Below are 26,614 nucleotides of genomic sequence, written 5' to 3'. Positions count from 1 at the left end.
TTGTAATACCCCAAAATATTTAATTAGCTAATTGGACCACGTGTCCAGTTTTGATTCGCCAGAGTGGTGATATCAGAAGAATTTTTGAAAAGATAAAGTAAATAAGTTTCAAGTAGGTCGGTTTTGAGAAGTTAACTATGAGAAAATTTAGATTATATTTCAATTCTAAAGTTAGAATTGGAATTAATAGGAAAAATGTCAAGAAAAGTCTAAAATGAAGTACAGGGACCAAAGTGGTAAGTTAGCCACTTTGTGTCGAAAATAGAAATATGGGATTTTGACGGGAAAGTGTTATTATCGGGCTTTGTATTATTTATAGGATATAAATAATACGTATAAGTCGTAATAAAAGAATTTAACGATTTAGTTATGGACTAAATCGTATAAAAGAGAAGTTTAAAGGATAAATGATAAGAAACAAAAAGAACAAGGATCAAAGTGGGCTTTTAGCCAAACAATATAAGAAAGGAAATATGAAATGAAGATCAGAGAAGGATCGAGAGGAAACAGAAGCTTCATTCGTTCGATATCGTCGTTTCGCCGCCGTTTCTCCGTACGACGTCCGATTCGCGTGATTCAAGCGGCGATTTCTTCAGAACGGAAAGCTCTATCACCTCCGGCCATCAAATTAAGGTAAGAGGTCGGGTTTTGGCATGAAAAAGATGGTTTTGTGGGCTGTTTTAATGAGATTATGATTTAAGCATGAATTTGACGTTTTTGGGTTTAATATGGCGTTTTTGAAGAAACCGAGATATGGGTATTGAGCGTGGGTATGTTTAGCACGTCGGGATTGTGGCGAAACCCCGGAAAATCTGATTTCCGGGGCTGTGCACGTGGTACACGACCGTGTACCACGGGTGCACGAACGTGTACTGATGTACACGAACGTGCACCTAGCAAGGTACACGATCGTGTACTAAAGTACACGAACGTGTACTTCTCATGGTACACGAACGTGTACAATTAGTACACGAACGTGTACCCCTGAGGTGCACGAACGTGTACTTGGTTGCACGATCGTGCACCCACCAAAACGCACACCCGTGCACCCCAACTCGCCTCCACGCGTATACAAACTGTAATTGACCTAGGTATTTGACGTTTTGAGTAATTTGACTTTAAAGGACGGGTTTCGGACTTTGAGAATCATTAATCTCGAGATTAGCTCGACGTTTTAGATAAATAATAATAATGGAAAACGTCAAGGACGTTAAGCGATTCTCAATTATGAGATATAGTATTCGCTAAGTCGTTTATACGACTAGAGATATTGAATACGTAAATAAGTATAAAACGAAACTAAATCATAAAACTTAAAAGTATTATACGTACAAGAATACGAGAATCACGTCTAACTATTAACGATTTATCAGACGTGTCAGCGAGTAGTGGAGTCAGTAGAGGCGGACTAGCGAGAGCATACTATCAGATCGATCATATCATTTCTTGGATTGCGGTCACTGTGAGTTGTACTTTTACTTTCATGTATTAAAACTATTTTTATATATATTGTTTACACGCATCGCATTATATATAATTGATTGAATGTTATACGTTTATTTAATTTCTATATATGAGAACTAGTATGCGATCCAAAGAAACTAGCTACCTATTGGGTGTCAATAGGCTGTGTGATCACCAGTATTGAGTCAGTCTAGTATGTTGCATTTGAGAAATGACTTGACACAGCTGGGAGCTGTTGATGAATATGAAATTTACGATTGAGTTATGATTTCGATACGCAGAGTGAACTCGGCTACGGTGTAGCCTGGAAGTCCCCGTATCGAGTGGCTGGGCCACCAGCGAGTTGGACTCGCAATTGATATTTACGATTGGGTTGAATGATATATGATTATTCGAGAGATGTGTCGCATGCTAGGATATTAGTTTCGTACGGATCAAATACATGGTTATATGTTTTATATTAATATTTTCTTGAGATGCGATGCTATGTTTTTATATTAATACTGTTAGTAAATGTCAACTCACTCAGTATTTCCCCAAATACTGACCCCTCACTTTTGATGTCTTTCAGGTGCTTAGTTTGTGGACTTAGCTAGAGGCCAATTTTGGAGTGCAGAAGTCATCTGTATATGTTAGTTTATGACTTCTGTTAATGCTGCAGTAGTGGTCCTGTGTCAACAGAAGAGTAGCCTAGTCAGCAGTTTATTTTGATTGTATATATCAACTGCTGTATTTGTCTATATGCTTTTTGATAGGCTACGTACGTTGTATTTGATCCATGGCCCCAGATGCCAGTGAGATGTTTGAAACACTAACTGATGTATATAATACCGCGAGGCCAGTTCGTACAGAGTACGGTAACTAGAGCCCGCGAGGTTTTGAAACAGTTAGTGTACATATTCGGTTATATGTTATATATATGTATATTTGCTTCCGTTGTTTGTTGTTACGCTGTTTGTTTATATTATTTGCGAAAAAAAATAAATTGTGATTTTAGGCTTGCTACGGGTTCCGGAGCTACCACTCCCGTTCCCTAGCGCCGGTTGCGGCTCAATAATTTTGGGTCGTGACAATGTTGGTATCAGAGCAGTTTGGTCCAGTTACCACTGCAAGTTTGTTTCAATGCTTGTTTGAGAGCAGTTTGGTCCAGTTACCACTGCTAGAGTTGTCTGATTGCTTGTTTGACCGGGAGTATTTGTCAGTAAGTATACCTAGGAACTACTGCAGCAAGAGTCAGACCGTGGTTGTCTGTAATTGTGTTATGTGTGCATTAGTAAGTGAATAGTATCTGTTTATACGGGCGACTAAGGCAATTAAGTATGTGTTGCTTGTGCTAAGATATAGAAGGTGGTTACATGTTTGCAAATTATGAGCAATTGAGAGGGTTAAGTATTTGCTATTCGTGCTGCGATTGTTAAGTGATTATCTGCTTGCGAATTACGTGCAGCTGGATTAAATGCTAAATGTTTACAGCATTATATAAGCTGATTTTGGAATTGCGTGTGAAATGGGCTCAGATGGTCGCTTACGTTCGAAATTGTTTCTTTTCAGCATGTCTGGGCAAAACGGAGCTCAGTCGCATGCTGATGAAGAACGGGAGGAAGCGCCTCCTATATTTCAAAACGGGTTTCATAATGAAGTGGGCGAACCATCTGGGGTCCATCAGAATGGATTCCACGCAAATCATGGAGCATCGACAGAAATATATCAAAATGGTTTTATGTCTGTGTCGGAGATAGGTAGTTCTTCCAGAAACAGAGTTAGAGAACATTCGCCGGAGATTGAATACAGCGAAGAAGAGGAAGAGGAACCGGAGGAAGACCCGGAAGAGGATCTTGAAGAAGATTCTGAGGAAGACCCTGAGGAGGATCCTGAAGAGGATCCAGAAGAAGAGTTAGAAGAAGAGGCAGAAGAGGAAAATCCTCAGGAAGAAGAGTATGAAGAGGAAGAGTTAGATGAGTTAGACGTTGAGGAATACAGAGGTGACTATTTCTGGTCAAGTGTGCGGAGATACCGCAACTTGAGGGAAGATGCGGACATAGCTAATGGTCAGGCGCAGATAGCCCTAAATCAGGTTAGAAGGCAAATGCGTTCTTTTTCTAGAGGGATGTTAACTGTAGGAGCGTACTCTACTGACTTTCTGCGGATGGCTGAAGGAGTCCCTAATCTGAACGAAGATAATAGGACCATTAATCGTAGATATGTCAGGGGTTTAGGACCTCAGTTTGATGAGCTGTATGAGCACGTGGACGAACATTTCAGCACGCTTACTACAATGGCCCGTAGGATTGAAACAGAGCATGAATGGTCGGGTGATCCGATACGACCTTATTACTTTAGACGTGAGTACCACCCGGATTACGTCAGTACGTCCTCCAGAACTACAACCAACCCCTATTTCGTGCAAAGAGGTGGACGAAACTCGGGTAGAACAGTTAGGGGCCGACATACAGGCATAGTTATTAGGGAACCTAACGTTCCGCGTCAGGCACCTCCAGGTATTAGTAATTTATATGCTTTGAGTAATTGTGTTTATGTGTTTGCATTATTGCGTTTATATAATTGCTGCATTGCATAGTAGAATGTCAGTAATATGTTTTGCCTTTAGGATAATACCTCGGAAAATGAGAACCTATAGGAAGCGTTGTAGTTAAACACGCGCTTAATAAAAGAACATATAAACATAACACACAAAAACAATAATACAATAAACATCACAACACATGATTATCGCAAACGTAATTCCTATATTACGTTTTAGAATTTGAAGAAAGAAATGGATTGCTTACAGGAAGTCGATGTGAAACATCGGTATCTGCGTCTGTATATGACGTAGAATAGAATATTGCAGGAGTGGATATGGTGATTACAGTAATAGAGAATTTTGAATTTAATTGAGTTATCGGAGATATGGAGAAGGAAGTGATGTAACAGAAGAACAGTCTGTAAATGACAGCAATATAAAAATTTGAATTATACCCAATAAGTATAAAGAAAACCGTTAATAGTCGCAGAGCGTATAATCTAGAGTAAGACTTACGATTTTATGAAAATTTTGAAAGTTTTTATGATTTTTCAAAGTACAGTTGTGCTCAGACATCGCATATAACATTGCATAATCATAATAGGAATGCATAAGAAACTGATTTTCAAAATGTAGATCATGCATCATATCTGTACAATGATAAAGAAAATGCGATTTTGAGCAACTCCTTGGTGATGAGAGATGTCATCACTCTGAGCAACAATTGTACTAACGATTTAAAATAATTTATGAAAAGTGGTTTAGAAAGAGCTGCGCAGCCAAGAGAAGTTTTAAAATCGTATTGTTTAGTAAGTAAACTCGGATGTAAAGCCCTGCGACAAATAATCAAAGATTCTTAACAGATAAGAATAAAAATTGTGAAAGAAACTCCAATAAAAGAATAAAGCCATGTTAATAATTATTTTAATTCGGCTAATAAAGCTAAAAGAGTGATCATCGGGAAGCATACGCAGATAAGCTGCGATGCACTGGCAAAATTTAAGGATACAGTAATTATCTTTATACAAGAGTAGAAGATGGAACGACAGAGAGTCGTGTTAAAAGAAGAAATATAACGAATACATAAGAGTGATAAGTGTTATGATTATTCTTAGGTTGGGATAAACGAAGTAGCAATCCAGAGTAATAATTGGAGGAAAAAAGATTAAAAGTATGAAGGACGAGAAGATGGTAACACGAATGACGAACATCAAGTGATATTCAAAGTATATATAGTGTTATCAATATCAGTAAAGGCACAGAAGTAGAAAGAGAAAGGATACGCAATAATGAAGCATACGATTTTGCAAGATACGAAAGTTTAAATTAGATAAATCAAGAGAGATGATGATGTTATATGATTGGTATTAAGTAAGGTAACTAATATCAGTATCAAGAATTATAAGTTGCGTTAACAGAAAAGAGAAAAGCACACGTATAAACGTACGTGTCAGTAACTGTAAGGATGGTGGATAATATGAAGAAAAATGTAAAAGTAAAATGCAAATACCTCAAAATTTAGTAAGGTGATTAGAAAAGTGAAAGTTTTAGAAATATGTCGAAAGGATTGTCAGAATAGAGCAGCAGCAATAGAATTGCTATAAACAAAGGAAAGACGTAACGAATATAACAAATAAAAGACAAGACAAGAGTTGATACTAGTACAAAGAGATCAAGATATAAGTGCTAAGGAAGCATAAAGCGTATAGGACGATAGTGAGTTGAAATTCTTCCTTGACTTTAGAAATTGTAAAGTAAATGGAGTATAAATATTAGAACGATCGGAAAACCCTTCAAAAGAAGACGAGAGATAGAATAAGAAAGAAGTTAAATGAAGATTAGCTAACGAGAAGGATTCTCGAAGTAGTTAGACTTAAAAGAAACATGCAAGATTCATATGAAATTATTATAAATAGAGAATTGTAACATAAAGGAGAGACATTTTTGACTGATAAGTCAATTAATGACTCGAGAAGATTTTTAAGGACTAACTACAGAAAATCAAGGGAGATAAGAATACGGATAGTATCGGTCAAAGAGAATGGCTGTACAAGTTACACGATTAAATGTAACGTGAAGTGAAGCGTTGAAGATAACAGCGAATGATGAAGATTTACGACCGTCAGAACAGCCTGAAGTTCACGATAGCTTAATAAGCCAAAGGAAAGAGAAATGGTAGATAGTAAAGAGTGTATCAGGCTTAGCCATGTTAAGAGACAGTAAATGTGTTAAACGTAAAGTAAGATGAAGAAAATTGATTAAGAAAGAACAAAGTGTCAGCAATGATAGAACAGAGTGAGAAATAGCAAGAACCAGCCAAGAAAGGATAGTGATAGTTACAGGCGATGGGAAAGATCATAACTGCAAGTTATGATTACAAGAGAAAATATTCATAAGAATATGAATAAAATAAGTACGTTATTAAAGATGAAGCGACACGTCGTGACTATTCATGTATAAAGGAGGCGAGTAGCAACCTCATGGCTACTAAGAATGAAATGACGAAACAAGAAAACATTAGATTATGATTAATGACAACTAAGTGGCAATGATGTAAGGACTATGACATCAAGAATACGCCCAAGAACAATTCTATCTCGGAAAGGATAACAGATGAGACGAAGGTACCAGTAAGAGGATTCTCGACAATGTAACAGCAAGCAACTATTAAGAGTTGAATAGACAATCAATTAACAACAAGTATGAAGTTATAACTGGGCATGGAAACTAAGAGTTAAGTAAAAAGGAAAAGCTGTAATCAAAACGTATTAATGGACGTCAAGGAAACTGTAAGGATAAGTTAAGATTCCAACAAGATTTATGAAAATTCGAGGACGAATTTTTATAAGGGGGGAAGAATGTAATACCCCAAAATATTTAATTAGCTAATTGGACCACGTGTCCAGTTTTGATTCGCCAGAGTGGTGATATCAGAAGAATTTTTGAAAAGATAAAGTAAATAAGTTTCAAGTAGGTCGGTTTTGAGAAGTTAACTATGAGAAAATTTAGGTTATATTTCAATTCTAAAGTTAGAATTGGAATTAATAGGAAAAATGTCAAGAAAAGTCTAAAATGAAGTACAGGGACCAAAGTGGTAAGTTAGCCACTTTGTGTCGAAAATAGAAATATGGGATTTTGACGGGAAAGTGTTATTATCGGGCTTTGTATTATTTATAGGATATAAATAATACGTATAAGTCGTAATAAAAGAATTTAACGATTTAGTTATGGACTAAATCGTATAAAAGAGAAGTTTAAAGGATAAATGATAAGAAACAAAAAGAACAAGGATCAAAGTGGGCTTTTAGCCAAACAATATAAGAAAGGAAATATGAAATGAAGATCAGAGAAGGATCGAGAGGAAACAGAAGCTTCATTCGTTCGATATCGTCGTTTCGCCGCCGTTTCTCCGTACGACGTCCGATTCGCGTGATTCAAGCGGCGATTTCTTCAGAACGGAAAGCTCTATCACCTCCGGCCATCAAATTAAGGTAAGAGGTCGGGTTTTGGCATGAAAAAGATGGTTTTGTGGGCTGTTTTAATGAGATTATGATTTAAGCATGAATTTGACGTTTTTGGGTTTAATATGGCGTTTTTGAAGAAACCGAGATATGGGTATTGAGCGTGGGTATGTTTAGCACGTCGGGATTGTGGCGAAACCCCGGAAAATCTGATTTCCGGGGCTGTGCACGTGGTACACGACCGTGTACCACGGGTGCACGAACGTGTACTGATGTACACGAACGTGCACCTAGCAAGGTACACGATCGTGTACTAAAGTACACGAACGTGTACTTCTCATGGTACACGAACGTGTACAATTAGTACACGAACGTGTACCCCTGAGGTGCACGAACGTGTACTTGGTTGCACGATCGTGCACCCACCAAAACGCACACCCGTGCACCCCAACTCGCCTCCACGCGTATACAAACTGTAATTGACCTAGGTATTTGACGTTTTGAGTAATTTGACTTTAAAGGACGGGTTTCGGACTTTGAGAATCATTAATCTCGAGATTAGCTCGACGTTTTAGATAAATAATAATAATGGAAAACGTCAAGGACGTTAAGCGATTCTCAATTATGAGATATAGTATTCGCTAAGTCGTTTATACGACTAGAGATATTGAATACGTAAATAAGTATAAAACGAAACTAAATCATAAAACTTAAAAGTATTATACGTACAAGAATACGAGAATCACGTCTAACTATTAACGATTTATCAGACGTGTCAGCGAGTAGTGGAGTCAGTAGAGGCGGACTAGCGAGAGCATACTATCAGATCGATCATATCATTTCTTGGATTGCGGTCACTGTGAGTTGTACTTTTACTTTCATGTATTAAAACTATTTTTATATATATTGTTTACACGCATCGCATTATATATAATTGATTGAATGTTATACGTTTATTTAATTTCTATATATGAGAACTAGTATGCGATCCAAAGAAACTAGCTACCTATTGGGTGTCAATAGGCTGTGTGATCACCAGTATTGAGTCAGTCTAGTATGTTGCATTTGAGAAATGACTTGACACAGCTGGGAGCTGTTGATGAATATGAAATTTACGATTGAGTTATGATTTCGATACGCAGAGTGAACTCGGCTACGGTGTAGCCTGGAAGTCCCCGTATCGAGTGGCTGGGCCACCAGCGAGTTGGACTCGCAATTGATATTTACGATTGGGTTGAATGATATATGATTATTCGAGAGATGTGTCGCATGCTAGGATATTAGTTTCGTACGGATCAAATACATGGTTATATGTTTTATATTAATATTTTCTTGAGATGCGATGCTATGTTTTTATATTAATACTGTTAGTAAATGTCAACTCACTCAGTATTTCCCCAAATACTGACCCCTCACTTTTGATGTCTTTCAGGTGCTTAGTTTGTGGACTTAGCTAGAGGCCAATTTTGGAGTGCAGAAGTCATCTGTATATGTTAGTTTATGACTTCTGTTAATGCTGCAGTAGTGGTCCTGTGTCAACAGAAGAGTAGCCTAGTCAGCAGTTTATTTTGATTGTATATATCAACTGCTGTATTTGTCTATATGCTTTTTGATAGGCTACGTACGTTGTATTTGATCCATGGCCCCAGATGCCAGTGAGATGTTTGAAACACTAACTGATGTATATAATACCGCGAGGCCAGTTCGTACAGAGTACGGTAACTAGAGCCCGCGAGGTTTTGAAACAGTTAGTGTACATATTCGGTTATATGTTATATATATGTATATTTGCTTCCGTTGTTTGTTGTTACGCTATTTGTTTATATTATTTGCGAAAAAAAATAAATTGTGATTTTAGGCTTGCTACGGGTTCCGGAGCTACCACTCCCGTTCCCTAGCGCCGGTTGCGGCTCAATAATTTTGGGTCGTGACAATTTTCAGTTTACTTGAAATTAGGAAAGTAAAGATCGATTATTATAAAGATGACGATACTATACCTTATATTCAATCTGGATATCGTGATATAAAAGGATGAAAATATTATATATAAGGTTAAATCGGATATTCAATATTCATATGATTTGGATAGTCATAATGTCTTAATAGAGGCCATTTATGACTTGTGGGCCGAAATAGAGATTTTAACCCACTGACAGCGCTATATGAATCTATAGGATCACACACTAAGAACAGGTCCGAAACAGTTATAGGTTGTATAAGCCTACTATAATAAAGTGATTAATAGATTATTATATATATATAACTCGTATATATATTCAAAAATATAAACAAAAAGGCACATCAAATAAGAAAAAGTAAATCTATCGCGTGTTCGCAGTTAATTGACGTTAAACCAGTACTCCCTCCGGTCCATAATATTTGTCGTATTTGGCCATTTCACATAAATTAAAAAAATAATAAATATGTCTTGATTGGTGTATAGTTTTACTAAATTGTTCATATTAATTACCACTTGTTTTATATTTGACTAGTTGTTTTAACCTTACAAAGTATTTATTGCTAGAGATAATTTTGAAAAAATAGCAATTAATGCTTTCTTGAAACTCTAATGTGACAAATATTATGGACCAAAAAAAATTCTCAAATGCGACAAATATTATGGACCGGAGGGAGTATAAAATAAAATAGGCAGAAGGTACAAACAAACCCTTGACTTTTCTTTTTAAAAGTACATATCAACTTTTTTTTGGCACAATTAAGTCTTCATATTTTTAAAATTGAACAATTAAACCCTTGTTGTTTTAAAATCGAACAAATAAACCGTTTTAGTTTACTTTTGGGACATTATCCCCTCAAATTTTTGGTAAATATTTTAAACATTAAAATTATTTTTAAACTTTTTTTCTATATGATTATGAGAGACATGTCAGCCATTAACAAGCGTTTCTAATGATGGTGGATGAAAGGAGTTATTTGTTCTATTTAAAAATAAAAAGGGCTTAATTATATCTCAAAAAAATAAAAAGACTGATTTATACTTTTATGAAAACTATGAAATTCTTTTATACCTTTTGCCAATAAAATAATAATATAGTTATAACTAGGCATGAGTGTAAATATTTAGATTCACTTGTGTTTCCACTGTCTCATCGTAATATCTTTACGGGAAATTTTTAGATAAACCGAGTCTATCACGTCATCTATAGACTAAACCAATCACGTTATAACACCTTATTAAAATGATGACAAAATTATAATATCACCATTCAAATCTAAACACATTTATTACGATTTGTCATCATTTAAATGAGGTGTTATAACGTGATTAGTTTAGTCTATGAATAACGTGGTAGACTCGGTTTACCTAAGAATTTCTCTACGTTTACAAAGAGATTACTCTCACTAGAACTTGAACTCCATAAAAATGAACAACAAATTTCCTTTCTAAATAACCATAAATGACCTCCATTACCTAGTATAGAATCTTATCCACATCACGATCGGTGCGGATAAATACGTAATTTTATCTCAACGTACACTAGACAATGCAATAGCGTACAACCTAGTATTAATGTACAGTTAAATTAACTACCCGACAATCTAAAAGCAGTTAAACCGCAAAAAAAACGTTTTTTTTCACTACCTACCTAATTTTCCTTCCTTTTCAATTTTTCTGCTTCATATCAAAGAGGAAGAAGAAGATTTAATTTTGATTTGAAGAAATTAATAAAGAATGGGTTTTGATTAATAGATATGGCTACAGAGACAAAGCAGAGTGTGGCGGCGGTTAAGGTCCGGCCAGGCGGTGGTTCTTCTTCTTCTTTGAAAAGACCGATTGAAACCTCTAACAAACAGCAACAGAGACCAGCTGCTTCTGATTCTAAGCTTAAATCTATATCAACTCTTACTAAAACAGAGGTACCCATCTCTAAATTTGTATTATTTTCTTTCTGATTTGATTGAATTGGTTCTTTGGGTCTTGATTCTGATATCTTTTGTTAATTGATTCATTAGCTGATTGGGATAAGCTTGTTTTTGTGCTTAATTTGGTGATTTGGATATGCTAATTCTGTATTATTTTTATTGATTTTCCTTCACTTGGGTGATTCGTGTTTGTTCTGAATTTGAAATGTCCCAATGTGTAATTCGTTTGGATTGGAAGGTAAAATCAAAAACAGCACCCAGTTCATCGAAGACGACGACTATTACAACTGCTAAAACGACAACAAAATCTAGAGTGAGGGAGAAAAAAGTGTTCTCTTTGGCTGGCCAAAAATATGACCCTCCTGAGGAGGTTATGATTCTTGACATTGAAATTGTTTTCTTCTATTATTATTATTGTGATTTGTTGTATGAAGTGGCAGTCATTCTAATGGTTTTCGATTCTCTTTCACAGAGGGAACCCCTTAGGATATTCTACGAGTCATTATCTCAGCAGATACCGAGTAGTGAGATGGCAGAATTTTGGTGAGTTTTCTTCTCTAGTCTTTCGGGACATTTCACTCATTATACATTTGTTAAATAGATGTGAAGTTTGGGATGAATCGTAACATCATCAGATGATGAATTTATGTCTTCGTCACTTCGCCAATAAATCAGATCCTTGTCTTTGTTTATGCCTCTGTTAAACTAAAGCAGACTGCTATAATTCATTCCCGTCTACTTATCAGTCTACATTTTACATAAATTTTACGATCATAAGCTCTTATTTTCATATATAATGCAGTTAATACCGCTTTATCACTATCTTCCTATTATGCTATTCATTCCTGCACACATTTACAATTTACACTGTGTAATCTATATCTTTTTAGGTAGTTCTGATTTTGTGTTGTTTCCGTTGACACGTGCAAGACTTTATGGATTCAGTAGTTAAAATCCTCCAGTGATGGCATTATTTTTTTGTTTGGATGTATCGCGTTAGTCATGCCACGTGACTTCTTTATAATGTGATAAGAAGCATACTTTAGGTCTCACAGGCGCCATTTTGTCATCAGTTATTGCGCCACACACATTTCTTTGAAAAAAGTACGGTAACCCCTTGTTCTGTGCTTGTTTGATGTAGAGTGATTCCCAGGGATCTTTAGATGAGCTGGTTACTGCTGTGATTTGTTTTTACCTTTTTCTCTTCATTGGAATTTGTAATTCTCATGAAGTAAGCTGGCCAAGGACCTCTGTGTCGAGCAACTTTTTTTTCCGCTTTCATCGATATTATCTTTCTGCTTTAATGCATCTCAAACATCCTCGGTATCATAGCATTTGAGAAATATATGTTCATCCTTAAATGAAAACTTACAACCACTGATGACTGGTTATTTCACAGGACATTGGGAATTATTTGATTGGTTTCAATGAAACATAATTTTAATTTGATTGATTTAAAATGATTTTCAAGGTTTTGGCCAATTGCACAAACTCAAACTCGATAATTCTTGACAATGAAGAGTTCGGGTTTCTAGCTTCTGAGCAATTACAACATTTACACATTGTTTACAGTCACAGAATCTACTACTAATGGATATGTTCTTTGGTCACCATCACAAACTTTTTCTGATTGAGGTTGACACTGTTAGTTTGAGGAGTATCAGTTTTAATGAAACTGCGTGTGCATTCTACAGAAAAGGCATGATATATCCCACAATTTTCTTTTTATTAATATTATTACCAGCTAAGTCTTAGTTGCATCCTTTCCTTTACATTAGTTAGCCAGCAATATGTTTCCGTCTGTTGCCTTCATCTTTCTCGTTTTGCATGCGTTCAAATTCATACGATGTCTAGACTGTATATTGATTGTTGGCTCTGCGAATACTGTGTTTCTTGCCTGAAAATATTATAGCTCCTTCACTAAAGTGAGTACTACTGCATTGGATACATATGCGAGCAATTATGGTAGTGTAGATCATTTCTCTGAGAAAAGTTCACAGAAAGAATGCAGTGGCATGTCGCTAAAGGCTAAATTCTACTGCTTTAAGTATCATGAGCTATTCTTGGCTTAATGTGGATAAGAAGTTCCTAGTCATTGATGTCGATTTGGAAATTATTGAAAAATTAGATCGAAAACCTGAATCGTGGCATTTTCATATTTTTGTCCGAGTATGAAAGTGTGCCAATTAGACGATTTCTGGGTCTAATTTGAATGGAAACAGGACAATGATTGATACTCAACAGCTTTACCAGCCTCTTGGATGAAGTGATCTAAGTGCTCAGAAGAAGGAAACTAATTGTTGTGATGTCCTAATAGGCCCCAATTTTATAATTTGGATTTGTGAAGCAAAAAAAAGCAACGAATACTGGACATTTTTAGGCATGGAGCTAAGATTTAGATCAAATTTCTTAGTGGAAATTAATTTTATAGAGTCCTTAAGCAATGTTGACATCTGACAGTCTGATCCAGCAATGTTTTTATATTGGTGCTTACGCATTGAATTTATGAATAACCGAATCCTTTTTTTGGCCTTTGACTTTAAATTGCATTTCTAGTCACGGATACTTCAACGGCATAATTGTTAGCAGGCCAGCTTAGGGTCGTACGTAAAATGATTCACACTTTCTAATGTATTTTTCCATTTAATGTCGTACATGACACTGCAAAATGGTATGCAGATGGATAAAATGGCTCTGTTTTTACAATAAATTGCAACACCTCGGTGAACTTGTGTTGTGATTAGTCTGTAATCTCAGACTTAGCTGGAAATGTATAGAAAAAGAATAACGGAGTGAGGAATGAATAAAGTCATGGCCAAAACAATAATTGGTGATATGTGAGGCACTTTGACCATGGATACTTGCTACGGAAGAAACGATAATATTTGGCAGTGTTTATATATTTTTTTGCTGATTATCTTGTGCTCCATTTACAATAATCATTTTGAACCAGTGAATGTTGATACTGAAAGGCATGGCATACTGTAATTTGCAGGATGATGGAGCACGGCTTGCTATCCCCAGAGAGATCGAAAAAGGCCTACGAGAAGAAACAGAGAAAGCAAAAGATGCAACGAATGGGAACTCCAATTAAATCCGCCAAACCACTCAGCAAACCAGAAAGTTCTCAGAGGCAGCAACAGGCATCACGGAATGGTGAATTAAAGCCTAAGAAGCGACTCATGGATGACGATGAAGATGATGACTTCATTTTAAGTCCCAAAAGAAGAAAAGGGTAAGAAAGTATAGTCACTTTTATATTTGTAATACAGAAAGGTGTAATCTTTTTAGTAATCACCTCATTTAGATTTCTTTACATTGAACTGCCAAAAGGCAGAAACTCTGAACAGATAGATTGAGACATTCTTTATATTGTATAACTTCTTTAAACAATAATCATAGAATAATTTCCGAGTTCTTGCTCATTTTTAGTTCCTCCAGACAATTACTAGTTTTTGTAGCACATCTAACATGCATGCTCAGTGGTTCATGAAGTATTGTTGCACGGAAATAGAAACGTTGAATTGAAAAATGGGCGATTTTATATTTCTTTGGCAAAATAATTGTATATATACATAATTTTGACTCTTTTGCTTGATATATTCCTAAAAACAAATTTGGACAGTCTTATATATTATTTAGCGACTTGTGACAATTATATGCAAATCCAGTTTTATTAAAATTGTAGAGTTCTTCTTTTTCTAATGGACCAATGAAATTTGCCCACGTAACCAACTTACATTGGACTAGACACGTTGTTGATGTATTTATTCCAATCTACAAAATTAATTATCTAAATTATGGATATATAAAAATTGTTTTGCCTATTTTTACAAGAATAGGTTATAATTACAAAAGTTCAAAAGTGATGTAAAATTTGACAAATTTTCGTGCAACATATATATGTTGCACATATGTATAATTTGAACACCACTATCATGATGATAACTTCTTTTACTGGGATAGATATATGAGTTAGAACCTGTTTTTGGCGGGTAATTTTAAAAGGGGCTAGCGTGGTTTGAACTTTTAACTTCAACTCTTCGGTTATATAGCACGAATATAGAAATACCAAAATTGGGAAAAGCCAAATGATGAAACTATATTTTTTGTAAGAATATTTTATGAATATAGAATTTTAAATTTTATAAATACTGTTTCAAAAAATGGAAGCAAATGCCAAAATACAAGAAGTTTATGTGCAACGTACTATAGGTATTATTATCCTAATGGCATTCATCTAGAACTTTGTTTCTTAGTCGAATTCTAAATTCTGATCTGACATTATCTCAGTAGGCTTTGCGTTTGACTCGTAAACCTAAATGGAAGGACTAATATATATTGAGTCAGTGAGTGTAAGAAATTGGGGGTGACCGTGACCACTATATATTTCTGCTAATGCATGCATTGCTCATTTCAATGTATAATATCCACTTACTGTGTACGGCACACAAAACTAATAATATCAAAACAGTTTTGCCTTAACATTAAACATATGATTGCAATGACTTTTATTCATAATCTGTTTTCATTTTGTTATCTGTAAATTATAAATTGCAAATTAAGCAGAATATTACAGCAGTCATGCATGTGCTGTGTTCATAACGTGTTTTTTGATGTGGAAGGTCATTTTCTGGGCTTAAGGTTCACACATCAACTCACAGGAACTACAATATATATGCATTCAGAGATTACAAAATTAGGTTATGATGAGTGATAATCGTCATGCTTAGATCACATTTTTATATAAGAAATATATAGTATCACAATAATGTGAAAGCTTATAAATTTTTTCGATTGTTCGCATAATATTTCGATGATTTAGGTAAATAATAATTAAACATATTAGAAATATTATCGATTAATGATCAGTTAAAAATGTAATAATCCACATGAATGTACTTAGTTTTAGTAATGATCTAATAACTAGTCCTAAATGATAGATGTTGAACCTTTACATTTATAAGCTCTTTATATTTGTTTTACTTTAGCAACGTGGGATTATCTTAACAGTTTCTTCTATTTCTTGGATAATAAACTCTCTGGGTCACTAATGTTACCTTAAATTACAAAATAATCACTAAACTTCATTTTGTTACAAAACAGTCACTGAACTATACCTTTTGTTACAAAGGGGTGTCACTCATATAAAACACAATGTTTTTGCATACGTGGCAAGCCAAAATTACAAAAAGGGACATAGTTCAGTGACCTTTTTGTAATAAAAAGTATAATTCAATGACTTTTTTGTAATTCATGAAAAGTTTAGTGTTCTTTTTATAACAATATTAGCTTGAAAACGGTGCGTTTTATATGACTGACACCCCTTTTTAACAAAAGGTATAGTTTAGTGACCATTTTGTAACAAAATGAAGTTTAGTGATCATTTTGTAATTTGAGGTAACCCTAGTGACCTAGGGAGTTTAATATCCTCTATTTCTTTTACCCTATTTCTTATAATCATCTCATCTTATCCCTTCTTTACCATTTTTTTATATTGGTATTTTTATCTTAATTTTTACATAAAAATTATAGAAAGATGTTATGTTTCTCAACAGTTAAACATTAAATTACCGTTCTTGATATAATCTATCTAAACACCATTAATTTGTTCATCCAATATTATATGCAATTGATGATAAATTTAAATTTTGCATCATAAAATGATTTAGCCCGAAAAGGGAGTCTGCAGTACATGTGGTCTCGAAAAACTTCTTGACTATATAGAAGATAAGAGAGAGGTCCCCTGCCGTATATGCATGTTCATGGAGTGTCAATTCCTGCATAATATTTTTCTTAACTTACCATTGACAACAACTCGATCATTTAAAGACTACAATTGGAAGCTTGTACCATATGTGATGAGACAGCCTCATCATCATGCTTATGTCATTTTATATCTATTACATACACCTGATGTAGCCGGGAATCGAAATTAAGGGGGTCAAAATAGAATTTTGTTTTATATAATACACAAAATTAAAAAATTTATTAAAATTTATATCTATTACATATGTATATATGGAAACATGAACAAAGGATCACTTTATCCCCGCAACTTGGCATAAAGTATCAAAAATGTCCAAATTAGCAAAACTGGATTATTTTTATCGTAAACTTGTCAAATTTGTTACAAAAATCCCCTTCCCCACTCTCACCTAAGAGAGTGAGGGACACTCTCCGATTTTGATAGTGGTTTTGTTTTACAGGATAGTTTTTTTATGATAAAAAGTTTAAAATCGTCCTAATTTTTGTTTAATATTTTAAATTAATACCTAATAATTTAAAACAAAACATAATTTAATTTTTTTAATTTTTTAATTTTATATATTAAATTAACCCCAAATTTTCTATTTTTAATAAAAAAAAAATAAACTTCCCGTTTCCAGGTAAGCAGCTCCTCCTCGCCTGAGAAGAGAAGTTGCTGCTCCGGTGAGGAGCAACGGCTCATCCTTATGGCTTTGCTTGATGCAAACTCATCGTCATCTGAATTCACCTACCGCGAACCCAGATGCGCGTTTGCATCTGGGTTTGCCTCAGGCGAACCCAGATGCGTCTAGATTTGCCTCAGGCAAACCCATCGTCGTCTGGGTTCCCCTGAGGCAACCCCAGATGCGTTTGCATCTCAGTTCGCCTGAGACAACCAAGACGGCCACTTTCGAAAATTGACAGAAGGGCATCCTCTTTCCGATGAGGAGGAGCCTCCTCCTCGCCGGAAATAAAAAAAAATGATTTTTTTTGAAAAAGTTCAAAAAGGCCCCTGAATTAATTAGAGTTTAATTATGGCTTATTAGAGTTTAATTATAATTAATTAGAATAAATTATGATATTTTTAAAACTCACTCTCCAATTAAGGTGTCATATCAGTATAGGAGGGTTTTTGAGCCGGTTTTGACAAGTTCGGGGTAAAAGCGATCTTGTTTTGCCAATTTAGACGTTTTTGATACTTTGTGTCAAGTTGAGGGGGTAAAGTGATTTTTTATTCATGGAAAAATCCATAAAATGAAGGGAGGAGAAAAACAGTTGATCACTGCAGAAGAAAAAATAAAGTGAAAAAAATAAGAAAAATGATGTAAGTAATTGAAAAAGAAAAACAGAGACAACTGATAATTGATTGTTCCAAGAATGACTGCACATCATGTTTATCTATACTCCCTCTGGTTCATAATATTTGTCGCATTTGATTTTAACACAATAACTAAGAAAATAATTAATATGTCTTAAATTATAGACAATTTTACTAAATTATCCCTATCTTGAAACTTGTTGAAATTTATAACTACTAACAATATTTGTGTTATTGTATTCTTTTAATAAACTAGTTGGAGGTAAATTTAAAAAAATAGCAATTAATGCTCTCTTTATATTCTAAAGTGACAAATATTATGGACCAAAATAATTTTTCAAATGCGATAAATATTATAAACCGGGAGAGTATTATATATAAAAATATGGCGGGGGACACGTTTTGTACCAGAAATATGATTAGTGGTTAGTGTTAGTTGTATATTAAATTGGCTATAAATCGTTGACTCTATTGAAGTTTAAAACTAAAACCTCAGAAACGCACTGAAAAGATCGAGCCACTTGGACTTAACTTTACTGCATGGTCATAGTAATCTATATACTATCTTATAAAGTAGAACCGAAAAACACTGTACAATGAACAGTGCTTTCGGCTCTTTCCTACTTTACCCCTTCGTTTCACTTTGAATAACAATTTAACTCTCTCATTATATAACACTTTCTCATCAAAATGAGGTGGACGGCTGGATTTTGAAAATGAGAGACTTTGTGGATATGTGCCTCCCTTTTTGGAGAAGTAGTGACTCAGCCATGTACTTCTTTGACACTTGGTTGATATAAATTGAAATTGCTTACAAGTGTTATGAAGCTTAAGCATGGACGATTTTCATCTATATCTTCTTCAGTTATTTCCCAACTTTGCCCCTACATAATAACATTATAAAAGGAGCTGTCATTGAACAATTCAAATTTACAGTGCTTTTGCGAAACTTAATAGTTTAATTAATTAGATTATTTGTTGTTTTGCCTTCGTTAGACATTTTGATCAAACCAGCTCTCAGGTTAAGTATACTTTCATTTTAATATTTTATTTTCTTCTCAAAATACTTTACAGAGTGAATAAAAGTTTCTTTTAGAATCAAATTCTTACTTTTTTTTTGTACAAATCATTTATTTTTTCAGTTTTTTGGTACAAGCCGGTAAGAAGATTAACCCAATTTTGACCAGTTTTTTATATTTAACAAAGTTCTTATTAACAATTGAGGGAATGAGAAATGAAATTTACTTAATTGTCGCCAAAAAAAAAAATCTAACATGATCTGGTGCTTTTAAACTGAATTTATATCCATGTTTTGGACATGGACGCTCTATGGCTGCGTATACGCCCTTGAACGACCTTGGAGCTGTACTTATAGTTACAGATCTAACTTGATAAATTAATCACTGGATTGTGGACATCGTTTTTGAATTGAACTTCGTTTTCCTCGACTTCCTTTAAAACGATTTGCAGATCTGTCCCAACATACCGTATGTGCAGCGGATCATTCATCGTTTCAGTTGGCACCGAATGAAAACTAACCCTGGAAATGGGTTTCAGTCCTACAACTAAAATTGTAGATAAAAGTACATATTAATCCTTCTACTATTGTTGAAAGAAATTTTAACCATTAAAGATATTCTTTTGACTATTAATTTCTTAAATATAACAAAATTAACTACGTAAATCTTTTGGATAATATTGTTCAAAATTATTAGTATTAATTATATTTAGTCATTTGTTTTTTATAATATAAAATTTATTTATAATGGAATCTATACATATATTACAAACATCAAAATAAAAAAAATTAAATTAGTGAAACATAAACCATTAATATTATGAACTAAAATAAAATTATAAATAGACTAATTAATAAAATGCTACCTCATTTTTCTTCACCTTTCAATTTTACTATTGTATTTAAATAAAAAAATCATCATCATTAATCTACACTCTTTCACTTAATTAGAGTAGTCAATTATTTTTTAATTTTAGAGTAATGGTCTGATACCTGATTTAAGGAATATTTAAAAAATTATTAAACTATATGTAATTAAAAGAAAAAGTAGAACCGCACATCGTTCGATTACGTAAAATTTCACACACCCCACCTAAATAAATTTTAGTGGGCATCATCATATTATTATTATTGAGTTTGGTATTTATTTTGAAACTTTGTTTTTCTTGTGACATTTCATAAGCTATCGCGTTGACGGACCCTGGAATGTTCCTAATGCATTTATTTTTATTAAGACTTGCATTGTTTTTTATGTAATATGAATTTTATTGTTCGGTTTGTGAGCCGCGCGCGAGGGAGAAGAATCTGTATGAGTTCCTTGCTGTAGCACTGGAAAAATTAATTACAACGTTGTCCTCTCATATTTAGAAATGAAAGAACGAGATGATGCAAAACAGGAGTTTTTTCTCTTTTTACTGTTTTTATGCTGAAATGAGTTGTGTCTGGTTTTCCAGTACTAGATTTCAGACTTCAAATTTATAATTTATTTATTTTGAACGATCGAATGGTGTTAGATATCTGTATGTTTTCATCTAATGGTTGCATGAATTTAGTACAATCAACGGCTCGATTCACCAGTCAATCCTTGATCGGCTGTAATCTCCTCCTTTTCTTTTGAAATGTGCTGCAACTTCACCGTTCCTTCCCGCATGGCATGCACATGAACATATTTAAGCATGTTTCCTTTTCAGCTCCAACATTTAGACTGATGTGCTCCGTTGAAATCTTTAATAGCAAATTTGAATGAATTTAAAAATTACTCTTAAATTAAATATCATATTAATTTATTAAAGTATGTTATTAATTGAATATGGCACAGTATTATATCCGAAATGCAATTAAATTGCATATGATCTTTTATAACATAATAATATCAGTGTGCTTTTATATATTCAATTATTGCAATATTAATCGTTACTTCTTTCGTCCAGATAGAAAAAATGGGCAACTGTTTTATTTTATATAAAAATAAAATATTATATTTAGTATTAATTAAGGATAAAATTATCTGAATATTCTCAAAATTTTATTATTTGAGGATTAGATATAATGGCTTTATAATAATTTACTTTTAAAAATTAAAAAGGACACTGTAGATATGTTTTAATAAATTAATCATAAGTATTGTATATTTTGATTATTTTTTTTGAAAATATAATATTTCATATTATTTATAGTTATTTTTACTACAAGAGTGAATTAATATTTCTGTTTGTATATTTTTAGTTTAAATACGTTCTTATATATTCGGAAATGTATATGACTACATATGCCGCTAAACTTTATTTGTAATGGTATATTAATTTTGTCCCCGTGCATATTATTAAGACTATAGAGTATTAAATAAATATATCATTTGATTAGTTACTTATTATTAAGGCTATTATTAAATATTTATAAATATTTATAAATTTTATATCAGTTATTCAGTTGTTGTGCTTCAATTTTGAATAGGGACTGCCCGAAGCAACGCGAGGGTTCCGTACTAGTATACATATAAATGATACTGATGAATAAGTTGCAATTAAATGGTACTAGAGTTATTATGAGACCAATAAACTATAGTTCAAAATGGTACAAGAGCTCAGCAGCATTCTATTAAAGTCGTGAGTTAAAAGCGCACCTCTTACCCGTTGATATGAAAAAAAATAGTTAAAAATTATTTATAAGGTTGTTTAAGCATAAATAATTAGACAAGTAGTAATAAGGAAAATGGTAGGTTCAAGTGGGTGTATAGTAAATAAATGCGGGTGAAAGAAATGATGTATATATACTGTGTATGTATGGGCAATAAGATATGACAAACAAGCGATGAATCCGCATGATTCAGACTCTATTTGCTATCCCTTTGGTCTCTACCTAAGAAATTGCAGAGCCTCATTAAATATGGCGAAAAAACAACTTTTTATTTTCTTTCTTTTACTGTATCCATCATTCATACATTTTTGTCTTGTGTATATAAATTGCATATAATTGTGTCGCTATGGTTAAAAATAATAGTAGTAAATTTGTTGGACTGTTGTGGTGTATTTAATTTTGCAGGTAAAAAAAGATTTTGAGTGCATGAGAGAAAGATAGGGAGCATTTGAGTCAATGTCGTCTGTGCAGTGCTATGATCATAAATTCATAATACTAACTTTTTTAACTTCAATTGGAGGCTGTCACTATGTGCGTGTCACTGTGTGACAGAAATAGGGTTGCCATCTAAATCTTTTAATTCTCTGTTTTTTTTTTTTTGTCATTGGCTAACTTTTACCAATAATAATATAAATTACATAAATAAACCGTTCTTAATTGAAAGAATTATTCCAAAATAATAATTAGAGCTGTAAATATAATTATTAATTAGGGCTTTCTAAACTATTAAATAGATCCAATGCCAGGGACGAAGGCAGAATTATTTTCTGGAGGGGCAAAAAAATTATAATTACCATTCCTAAACTATCTTAAAAAAATTAATAACTTCACTAATAAAATAAATGAGTCAAATTCAACATAAAAATATTAAATATTAGTCGTGAAATTTTATAGGTCTTTTTTTTATATCATAAAATTCATGAATAATTGAATCATTACTGAATGTCTTTACAATTTTCTTCTCAATATAAGTGACCAAGTAATAAATAATCAAAAACATAATAAATAATCCATAAAAAAACTCTAAATAAATTTAAAAATTACAAATTAGAATCTTAAATTATAATATATATATTAAAACAGTAATTACCTTGAAATTTGAAGTTCAATATATTAACAAATTAAATTGAAAAATTAAATTAATATAGAAATTGATTGCAATAGTCGGTGCCAGTGGAATAAATTGACGAGGAAAAGAAGAAAAAAAATAAAATGACGGAGGCCCTCTACTTGTAAATTAAATTAGTATTTTTTTATTTTAATAATACTCTTAAATAAGCAAATAAAAATTAAATCTAATTACTAATTAGTACACGGAAATAAGAGTTTTATAATATTGAAAATTTTAGTCTTCATATAAATTTGGATTTAATAAATATTAGAGATAGTGCATCATTATTTATTAAACTTAATGAATTTAATTAGTATTGGAATATAAGAGTTTCAGAGATTGTACCTACTTGAAAAACATTTTCTGGATTGTTTGGGGGGGGCAAGTGCCAATGCATGCCCCCATGTATCTCCGTCCCAGTCCAATACACTTATAGTTCAAACATTGAAAGTACAATTTGTAAACCGCTCTATCCTTAAAATTTTAAACTTTTTAAGTTTTATCTTCAACATGAATTCAAAAATTAAATCTAATAAGACACAAACACAACATCAAAGAACATGTTAAAAGAAAAAAAAACAACCACAAATAATTGTTATTTTGGAGAATAAACTTGAATTTAATTCATGTTATTAAATTATTACTCCTTCTGTTTTTCCTATTTGTCCATGTTTAAAATTTTATTATTATCTTTCAAATTTACCCCCTTTATAATTATATCTTCATGTAATAAAATAAAATATTTATTAATTAATAGAATTAAATTAGTTTTTATCTTTATAATTTAAGACATAAAAACATTTTTTTAATTTGTGTGTTATTATCTAAATGTACAAATAAAAAACCGGAAGGAGTATTGTTTTTAATCATTTGAGATTAAAAGATTTTTAACGCTTGTAGAAAAATTTAATTCCAGCAAAAATGTTTTCCAATGCACGTGTTATTTAAGTTATAGTTTATTGATCATATTATTAAATTATTAGACGAAGTTAAAAGCTCTATGTTTTCATATATAAATCTTGGATTTGATTACAAATTACTCGTCAGAGGCAATCACACACGGTATTTGTCATTTGTATTATATAAATTTTAAATTTTATTATCTATCACTTGATTAAAAATCCATAAAATTCCTATAATGCTATATAAGCTAATAAAACAGTTTTCACTTATATATGTATCTACTAGCTGATTTTCAAATTAGAATCTCATGTCGATCATTTTCCACAGGGGTAATTGTTAAATAAATTCATAAAGTATACCAGCTTTTTTCAATTTAATCACGAACTTTAAGACGTCTCAATTATATGTATGAAGTTTCATTTTGATGTCCATGCTAATATGTCACTCATTCATTGATGTGATTTTGTTGAGAGAGACATCATTTTTGGCAGTCACGTCATCCTATTATGAACTCGTGTATTGAATTGAGAACAAAATAAAACTTTTTGTATACAGTTAAAACATTTTAAAGTTTATCATTAAATTGAAAAAATAAGTATAATTTATAAATATTTGTAACATTACCCTTTTTCATATAATAATAATGTATTATCTATATTAAATTAAAATGTGCATACAATAACGAAATAAAAAATTAAAAATATAGATAATAACTGATCTCAAGCGGTTAGAGGGACAACACTCTAAGGGGCCGTTTGTTTAAGATTGGTAATCGGAATCGGAATGTGAATGGGAATAAGAAGAAATGGGAAAGGGAATGATTGTTTTCATATGTTGTTTGGTTCAATAATTAGTGTAGCAATGGCAATAGGTAGAAATTTGCAAGAAAAATATTTATTTATTTTTTTAAATATATTTATTATTATTATTTTAAAAAATAATTTATTTAGAAAAAAAACTAATTTTTTATTTTATTTTTTAAAAAAATAATTTTAATTTTTTATTTCTTTAAAAAGTGTTTTTTGTTTAAAAATATATATATATTTTTTATTTTTAAATAAATATTTGAAAATATTTTTATAATTATTATATATTATTTATTTATTATTAAAATATTTAGTTGAATTTTGATTCTCTTGAAAATGAAAATTTTATTTCTATGAGAAAGGGAGGAAATAGGTGATTTCCATTAAAGGCGTAATAATATTAAATTCCATGAAATTTGTGAGCAATTTAAATCAAATAAATCATAGTTTTGTCATAGAAATATTGTAAAGCTTGAAGAATGCGACTAACATTATAGTTATATATGCAGGTAGCATCACCCTTTGGACTTTTTCTCTAATGTGAAAGACAATCTTTTGTAAGTTGCCAGTGGAGAAGTTTCTCTACCATTTTTGCAAGGTTAGTCATCTAGTTTTCCATTTTCTTCGTGATTTGTAATGTCAAGTGTCTCTGTGTCCTTGACTAACTACCCACAGGGCGGCTAATTTTTCAGAATTCAATTGGGTCACTGGTATGGTCTTAATCTGATCTATTAAACATGTGGTATTGAAATGAACTGTCATTATACTTTTTGTCATATTTTTACCATGATTGCCAAATTTGTTATTTTTTTATCAATTGATAAGAAGTTGATCATAACAAGAATACTTTCTATTGTAAAATCATATGGTTCTTCTCATATATGATAGTAAAAATGCAGTTTACACCATATCATTAATAGAGTTTGGAATTCTCCGGGTCATTAAATATTTTATTGCATGGCAGTAGACCACAATGCCCTCTGGTTTTTTTATGTGGAAGGACAATATTGTCATGTAGGATTTTGATGCAACCTGCATCACTTGGCGACTAGGCGTGTTTAATACAAAACACGGGTTTAGCTATTTGTACTGTTAGAGTGGACATATCTCAGAGCTAATGTGATTTTTGATGAGCTCCCATGTTAAGCAAGATTGTAAATTTCTCGTCTATAGCTCTATTTTTTCAATTAGAAATTATTGCTACTCTACTTTTGTTGAATTTTATGTTATATCCATTAGTGGTTTATTAATTCTTATCGTTCTTCATACTAATTTCTGGTGCACTCCAAATTACAGGAGCTCCAAAACAGTGGAAGTGATGCCTTTTCCACTGTTATAGGTGAGAGGGTCCCGATCGTGCACTTGTTTATGGAAGAGGGGTTACGAGAAGCAAACAGAGAAGGAAGCAGTTCTTCAATAATTTTGATGGAATATTTTCCGTTTTCTAATTTTAGTGAATATTTTTTGTTTGTGATGTAATGAATGAAATATTTTCGTGATGTAATAGATGAATGGAGTATTTTCGTGATGTAATGCATGGAATATTTTCCATTATGTGATGTAATGGATGGAATATTTTCCGATTTTGAATTTAATAAATATTTTCCGTTTTTCGAATTTTAGTGACTATCTTATTATGTTTTCAATTTTAGTGAATGTTTTCTGGTTCTAAATTTAGCGAATAATCCAGTTTTTAATTTCGGTTCCTCAAATAAAAACCGTTGTCTTTTCTATATAAA

At 32.5% G+C, this 26,614-nt stretch overlaps 1 protein-coding gene and 1 long non-coding RNA gene across 2 annotated transcripts; both read left to right on the top strand.

Moving 5' to 3' along the window:
* The first annotated feature begins 11,018 nt into the window (after nucleotides 1-11,018).
* LOC126665703 (uncharacterized) lies at nucleotides 11,019-14,759 on the top strand. The gene is made up of 4 exons (XM_050358580.2): nucleotides 11,019-11,328; nucleotides 11,573-11,704; nucleotides 11,807-11,877; nucleotides 14,330-14,759. The coding sequence occupies exons 1-4, from the start codon at nucleotides 11,164-11,166 to the stop codon at nucleotides 14,571-14,573; spliced, it is 612 nt and encodes a 203-aa protein (XP_050214537.1). The 5' UTR covers nucleotides 11,019-11,163; the 3' UTR covers nucleotides 14,574-14,759.
* Nucleotides 14,760-25,280: 10,521 nt separating this feature from the next.
* Nucleotides 25,281-26,408, top strand: LOC126665671 (uncharacterized). Its single transcript, XR_007637678.2, has 2 exons — nucleotides 25,281-26,029; nucleotides 26,172-26,408. It is a non-coding gene; the product is annotated as an uncharacterized LOC126665671 (long non-coding RNA).
* The last annotated feature ends 206 nt before the right edge of the window (nucleotides 26,409-26,614 follow it).

Source organism: Mercurialis annua, linkage group LG1-X (assembly GCF_937616625.2).
Source record: "Mercurialis annua linkage group LG1-X, ddMerAnnu1.2, whole genome shotgun sequence".
Taxonomy (NCBI): Eukaryota; Viridiplantae; Streptophyta; class Magnoliopsida; order Malpighiales; family Euphorbiaceae; genus Mercurialis; species Mercurialis annua.
Note: the sequence above shows the minus strand (reverse complement) of the source record. Positions and strands in the feature narration are given on the sequence as shown.

Excerpts from the sequence above, each read along its gene's own strand:
- LOC126665703 (XM_050358580.2), top strand. The coding sequence starts at position 11,164 with ATGGCTACAGAGACAAAGCAGAGTGTGGCGGCGGTTAAGGTCCGGCCA. Across the intron at positions 11,705-11,806 it reads AATATGACCCTCCTGAGGAG|AGGGAACCCCTTAGGATATT; the intron begins GTTATGATTCTT and ends TCTCTTTCACAG. Across the intron at positions 11,878-14,329 it reads AGTGAGATGGCAGAATTTTG|GATGATGGAGCACGGCTTGC; the intron begins GTGAGTTTTCTT and ends TGTAATTTGCAG.